At 28.0% G+C, this 7,769-nt stretch overlaps 1 protein-coding gene across 1 annotated transcript; it reads right to left on the reverse strand.

Annotated features, from left to right (window-relative positions):
• Positions 1–3,363: 3,363 nt before the first annotated feature.
• On the reverse strand, positions 3,364–5,775 carry LOC123298985. Its single transcript, XM_044881086.1, has 4 exons — positions 5,626–5,775; positions 5,096–5,297; positions 4,927–5,025; positions 3,364–3,609 (listed from the first exon to the last, which is right to left on the reverse strand). Exons 1-4 carry the CDS (start codon positions 5,734–5,736, stop codon positions 3,461–3,463), a joined length of 561 nt encoding a protein of 186 aa, XP_044737021.1. The 5' UTR covers positions 5,737–5,775; the 3' UTR covers positions 3,364–3,460.
• Between the last annotated feature and the right edge of the window lie 1,994 nt (positions 5,776–7,769).

Below are 7,769 nucleotides of genomic sequence, written 5' to 3' on the forward strand. Positions count from 1 at the left end.
TTTTTAAGCGTTACAAACTTGGGACTAAACTTAGTATACCTTGATATATTTCATATACAAAAACTGCACCTTTCTCTATAGGTTATTAGACTGCTTTAGGATTTTATCGATACAAATTTTTATAAAATACATATATGGTTGTTTAAAATATAAGAAATATTTATACGGTCCTGTAACCAGTATGTATCGGCTGCATATGTGAAATATACCTGTAATATACCTGGAAAATGTAAAATTGTATTAAGCACATAAAGATATTTACCTTATCGTTGTTGTTTGGCGTTCTATCGAAAATGTGTGCCTATATTTTTTCAAGATATGTATGTTTTTATATCCTGTTGTTCTGTATGTGAACATAGAAAAAATAATAAAAATAAAAAGATTATTTTGCTGTAGGGTACAGTGTTGGACCAGGAAAACAGTGTAACGTGGATCATCCTTCAATTTCTTGAAAGATATTGCTATCTACGATACAACAACTGCATGTACACAAAGTTTACTTACTAGAAGAGCTAGGAACCGAGAGAATGGCTCTCCTTTTTCCTTTCTTTCCAAATAAAATAGAAACTTTTTAATGAAGAATGACAAATTTGACTTTAACTGCTCATTTAATTAAAAGTATAGAAATTTTTGAATTTGATAAAATGATAAAATGTCAGCAAATAATATATCATTTGGAAACCATCTCGTTAGCCATATATAATATATGAAGTAAGAAAGTTAGTTTTTATGGACGTTATTATGTATAAAACAAAGAGTGGAAGTGTATTGTGTGTGATGCGCACTGTATCGTTTGTGTAAAACTTTAAGGGAGTGTGCTGAGACACATTTACAATTACAGAACAAATGATATGATTACACGCGCATCTCACACAGTACATTCCCTGTTTGTTTTTTTACATAAGAACGTCCATAAATATCTACTCATCATACTTCATATCTTATAAAACTTCATATCTTACAAATCAATAAAATATTAGTATAGCTTTTATCAATAGTTGTTTAATATTAAATTTATTTAAAAAAAAAAAGTGTACTGAAATAATGGTGTTATAGGTAAAAAACTGTTTCCATCGTTTTATTTTAAAAAAAAAATAAATAAATGGCTTGAAAATCAAATAAAAACACATAAAAATCGAGTTTGATTCGAGAATGTGACACTCTCCCCTACTATAAAATATACTGCAAGAAAATTTTGTTGAAACAAAAACTTATTTTAACTGTTTATTTTATATATTTCTGAATAAAGTCTCATTTACTTCTTAACATAAAAGGTTTGAACTTCATTTTAAAATAATAGTTTATAATTGAATAGTAGTATATGTATATAATTTTTTTCATAACGGTTTTGCTTCTTCTTTAAAAAAGAAACAAAATGTGAAGAAAAAAGATGAAAAAGTATTTCCAATTACTTAAATTAGATTACAATTAATTACCGTTTGTAAACGGCCCCTGTTCAATTATTTATTTTTGTTATAAAACAAGTGAAAACAAACAATTGACTGAGTTAATTGTTAAAATACCATGTTTAGACAGTGTTGATTACACATATATACATGTCACACATATATAACTGATATACCCATATAAGACATACTTTACAATTTGCGCATAATTTGCGCTCCCACAGTGATATTTACGAAAAAATGTTTCAAATAAAAGTTATTTATTTATTTATAAGGAACATTTTTAATATTTTAAACTTTTGTTCTATCTCTAACGGTTTATAAGATGGGTCTTACGGGCCCAAGACCCAATTGACCTATGTTGCTCATTTACGATCTTGACCTTACTATTTACGGTTTTAAAATTAAATTTTCAGTTTCAAACAATTTAAAAAATTCGTAAACGTTTATCTTTACATGACTAAATTGATGAACATGCATTTAATCAACACATTTATTCAAGGAAAGAATTTTTTAATACAACCGACAGAAAATTTAAAAAATGTTTAAATTTTAAAAAAATATTTGTACCTCCCATTTCATGTTTAAATTAAATGATAACAAATTTATTTGTAAAATGCCCTGATAAAATTCCAATTAAACTTAAAGAATATTTCAAAATTACTCAGAAATTTACAGAAATTTTTTCTCTACATTAATATAATATCCAGGACTGAATTCAGTAACTGATATATCTACTTGTTTTAAATTTTTATTATTTATATAATAAAACTTCGTTAACATTTTTTAAATCAAGGGTTCCATTCGTACATTTTTAAATTATACCTAAACGAAATAACATAATAATAAAAATTAGAAAAAGTTGGTTCGAATATTTATGAGCAAGGTATTATAATGCAATATCTTAATAAATGAATTTTGAGGAGACATCAACCTAATATCCTACTTAGGGTACCAATTACGTAATTAATTTACTGCCCTAGATCAACATCTTACATAGCGATCATTACGGAACACTTTTTATAGATCGTGGTATAAGTTTTAACAAAAACTATTTTATTTTGATTTCTATAGAAATCCAACCAAGCCAACCCTAGTGGCTCAGTTGAATAAAGCGTAACCAATTCCATATAGGCGGTAAACTTTGAGTCTGTTGAGGAATGATGTATATTTTTATTATATGTAATTAATAATCACGTCCACATTATAATCACTTTAGATCGTTCAGTCACCAATGCAAACAATGCAACGCAATCCAACTACAACCCAACTTGTTTGCAATAGTTGAACGAAAATTTCACCAGTCGTTCTTCATCCACTGACGCTACTCTTCTGTGTTTTATAAATCAAATGATTAACTTAATATTTAAGTAGTCTAGAAATTTTTTGGGTTCAAATATCAAATTGAAAAAATGTGGAGTTGCAGTCGCACCAGAGCGAGTGCAATAAAATCTGTCTGATTTTTGAAGCAACCTTCCAAAATATCTAAGTTTCTTCTTCGGAATCGGATTGCATTCGGAATCAATGGATAACATTCCCCACTCAATTAATAAAATTTACTCCCTATTACGGTATCGATTACCTAGTTTTTTTCTTCCTTACCAAAATTGAATTTATGATCAAATTTTCTAAATGTTTAAATTTTATATTCAACTTTAGGTTGATTAAATAAACTTGATCTAGATCAACTTCGTTTTTTAATAATATGTCCACTTTAAAGTACTTCAATGAACTATATAACTCGGTATAATTCATCTCCTTAACTTTCTTATTTGCTTATTTAAAGCAGTAATTACAGACATAATGTCTTTACAATTGATTTTGTTCGTTTATAATTATTTTATCCTAAAATGGGAGATTGAAAAGGTTATTACCCGTTGTCTACGTACAAGATCAAAACTTGAAAACTAAATAGACTCATCAATCATACAATTATAAACAAATCTTTTTTCTTGAAAAGTTTTTATTTGGATTAACAAAAATTAATACACTATTACATAGATGAAGCTCTTTGGCCATAGATTTTCTGATTAATACATAATTTTTTATTTTTTTTATTCCAAATCACATGGGTTATCATGTTTGACTGGACTAAGATACTCATTCAGGAAATCCAAGTCATTTGAGGTCAATAACTTTTCAACACTTCCGCGTTCATCTGAATCAAATTCTTTTGGTTCTGTACTTAATACTCCTACTTGAGCTGAAATTATAAAAATATACAAGTAACATCAATGTGCTGATGCAAAAAAGTTTTGCACATACTTAGATAAATTTCGATTTTTAACACTCGTGCAGTCCGCCGCCAAATTAGCAAAGAGTAACATTCATAATAAGAGTAATCACTATCTAATTCTTACTAATGATGACTACATGGTAGTCGAAATACCTATTTATGAAATACAAAAAACTGATCTAAGAGATTGGGGCAAAAATTGAAATATCCTAGAGTTCTCATTTATTATCTTCGATAATATTTATACATACTTAGATATTTAAATATTTTGATAAATAGGCGAATATATTGTAATGTTATTAATTTAACATGCCTGTGTATCTTTGTACCATGCTATGGCATTGTAGCTTCTAAACGGATGAACCGATTTTGTTTTTTAACAGTAATTTGATCGAAAGTGTTCTTAGCTTTGTCTGAAGTACTAGTGTAGGGTTCCGTACCTGATAATAATTAAAGTAGTGATGATCTTTAAACAGCTGAGTTGATTTTCTTGAAACATAGTAGGTAACATTTTTAATAACACACTCGATCAAATTATCTTGCAAACAAAAAAAATCCAAATCTATTCAACCGTTTAGGATCTACAATGCCACAAAATCAGGTCTGATTTATTCTTTTGTGACATCGTACCTCCTAAACGAATGAACCGATTTTGATATTATTCCAGTAATTTGATCAAGAGTGTTTTAGGTATGTTTTAAGAAAATCTACTCAACCGTTTGAAGATTGTCGCCTCTTTTTTAATTGTTTTGGGTACGGAACCATAAACTCGCACTTTTAACATAGCTAAAAATCCTCTCGGTCAAATTACTTTTCAAACAAAAACTAAAATAAAAATCGGTTCATCCATTTGGGAGCTACGATGCCACAAACGAATCGTTAAGACCTGATTTTTTGTTGGGGGTTACTTCAAATTTTTAATTTATTAAAATTACTAAATGTAGAACTACCGCATCTCAAACTAATAATATTATTTTACACATTAATCTTTATGCACCGTTTCGGTATTTATTAATATTTTCAATTTATATTACTTCCTAAAATGAATCTATAAGTACATTTTATGATTTCGGTAGATCCAAATAGCGCAAATCTTTTAACCTTTAGTTTAGAGCGATTATTACAAACAGGCAGAATTTTATACAATCAATTTGTATCTTTGCTAATTATTTTGACCCGAAATGAGAGACAAAACGTGTCATTCTTGGTTTACGGGTATTATAAAACCAGAAAACTACACAAATTTTTAATTACACAATAAAAAAATAATTCCAAAAATCTCACCATAAAATTTACTGTCTCTCTCACGGCAAAAAAATACCACCTTTTCCGATAGAAAAGTTACAAAATCTCCGGAATAGTCACCGACCTTATCATCATGTTCTAGATAAAATAAACAAGAAATCCATATATTAACAATATTTGAAACAAAACTTGATGAAATTTAAAGTACCTTCTTGATGAACAACCACATACTTTCCTTTTTCTAACTCATTAAGGATTAATTCTATTCCTAGACAATCATCACCAGAATTAGGAACTCGAAATACTTCAGTAGCTTTAAACCCAACAGGAGTTTTTTCAAATTTATCAGCAATATCACTTCTTGCATTTTCTTTAACAGTTTCAGCAATCGGATAATATGTTTCGTCTAGCTTTAATAATCAATTTTGACCTTACTTTTCAACTAATTTTATATAAATTTTTAATAAACAATATTTGTAAGAAATATTATATTTTGAAGACTTTGGAAATTTATTTAATTAACTTAAATAAATTAAGATTCAACCTATTCAAAAATTTGTTAAAATTCATTAAAATCCATCAAACTTATTTTAAGTGTAATTCATCCAAGCATACACACATTTAAAACAGATTATTTGTATAAATTAATTATATTTTAATTAAAGAAAGTTCTATTGGACTTAATTAATGTATTTTAAGTAAAGTCAATTAAATAAATGTATGATAAAAGCTACTTACATTCAGATTTAGCCCTTCAGGGGAGTCTGGGTCAGGGCAAGATCCATCAAATGGAAGATATTCTCCATTTGCCATAACGATCGTTAAAACAACAATAAATAACGAAGTCATTGTTAATTCAGTAAAACAATGTAAATAACAGTAGAAAACTAGTACTTTGGTATCGGTAAACAATTTTTGCTGAAGTTTTCCATTTATATAGGTAAATTATTCATAAAATATTTCAATATTTAAGCATATACAAGATGATTTATTAAAAAGTTTCCACCAATTTAAATTTTTTCCATAAATACTCTTTAAGTTTTAGTGCCCACTCTTCATGCAGAAGATTGTGGGGTCACAATACATGCAAATGAATAAATTTTATTTTAGTCTTTGTAACCCAAAGAGTACTCAATATTTACCTAAGCGATACTAAAAATAAGAGAATAAATATAGCTTAAACAAGTGAAAACAAAAAAACTTAGTTAATCGTTGAAATACCATGTAAATATAGTGTTGATTGCGCAAGCATTTGTTCTTTTACGTCGTATAAGTTAATAAAGATGGCCAAACATACATACATACATGTCACACACACTTAACTGATACGCCTATATAATACATACTATATCTTTTGCGTATAATTTGCACTCTTACGGGTAAACAGTGACGTTTACGAAAAAATGTTTCAATCAAAAGTTGTTAATTTTTAATAAGGAACATTTTTTATAATTAAACTTTTTTTCTATCTCTAACGGTTTACAAGAACATACAGACCCAAAAACCAATTGACCTATGTTGCTCATTCACGAACTCGACCTCACTTTTTACGTCCTGAGTACGCTGTAAAAATTTCATATTGATATCTCTTATCGTTTTTGAGTTATCGTGTTGGTAGACAGACGGACGGGACTATACTTAGTATACCTTACATATTACATATATGCATGGTATAAAAACTAAAAACTTTTTCGTTTTTTTTAACCGTAATTTATTATTTGAGAGATATCTGGTAACACATACTCACACACACCAATAGCTAAGCAAAATTTGTTTACATCAGAGGCCTTTAAGATCCTTTAAAAGATTCATAAATTTTGTTATGTAAGTTTACGGAAAATTCAAAGTTTTTTTTTAATTTTTTTTAAATTATTTTTTATATTTTCTAGACCCCCTTAATGAAAAACATTTCCTGTTATAAATATTTTTACTTGATATATTTTATATAATTAATATAATCAGCATCACTTGTTTAAACTTTTTATTTTAATTTTTTTACATTGTATAATAATAATAATATTATATTTTGTTTAAAATTATATAGTTATGCATTTTTTCAGACTTTAGCATTATTTTAAATATTAGGTCAAGGCAAAAGTTTTTTGGAATAACATCTATAGGCCAATAGAATTACGAAGTTATTTCTTAATAACTCCAGTCGCCAAGTTCCGGGCGAGCGGAATCGGCAGGTTCATTATGTGAGTACCCCCCTCCATAGATTAAAACCACTTCTGACTTGTAACCGACAACAACCCGTAAGCCATATCTTTTTCCGTTATTCTATTGGCCTACTATGTAAGTGCACACTCTACACTATAATAATTAGGTAATTATTCAATAGTATAGTAACCGTATAAATATCTCGTTTTTGGTCAAACTTGGTCCATATTTCGCGATGTAGTCATATCGAAAAAGCTAGCTTGGTATTATTTCGATTTTGTGCGTTTAAATCTCCGATGAGAATTAAAAACTCACCCAGATGCTTAGTCCACAAAACATGGATTATCGTGTTTTATTGGAAAAAGGTAACCATTCATATAGTTTAATGAATACATTTCCAGTATATCTTGAACATATTCACGTTCCTCAGAATCAACTTCATTTAGTTGGTTATCTATTACTCGTACTTCAGCTGAAATTATTAAAATTAGTTAATGAAATCAATACGATTACAAAAAGTCTCACCATAAAATTGATTTCGATCAACTGTATTACGGCACAAAAATATCACATTTTCCGATAAAAAAAATAAATAGCTTGCTTGAAAGTTGCTGGTATCGAGTTCTCCTGTATCAACTTGTAGATTACCTTAATAAACAACAAAATTATTACTTTAAAAAAGTCAAAACCTCTTCCAAAGTTCAAAATATACTGTTTATTGC

Source organism: Chrysoperla carnea, chromosome 4 (assembly GCF_905475395.1).
Source record: "Chrysoperla carnea chromosome 4, inChrCarn1.1, whole genome shotgun sequence".
NCBI lineage: Eukaryota > Metazoa > Arthropoda > Insecta > Neuroptera > Chrysopidae > Chrysoperla > Chrysoperla carnea.

What these genes read in the sequence shown, in the direction of transcription:
- LOC123298985 (XM_044881086.1), bottom strand. Translation starts at nt 5,736, where the DNA reads ATGACTTCGTTATTTATTGTTGTTTTAACGATCGTTATGGCAAATGGA. An exon ending in TGTGGTTGTTCATCAAGAAG is followed by an intron (nt 5,026 to 5,095) that starts GTACTTTAAATT and finishes TATTTTATCTAG; the next exon opens with AACATGATGATAAGGTCGGT. An exon ending in GAGAGACAGTAAATTTTATG is followed by an intron (nt 3,610 to 4,926) that starts GTGAGATTTTTG and finishes TTATAATTTCAG; the next exon opens with CTCAAGTAGGAGTATTAAGT.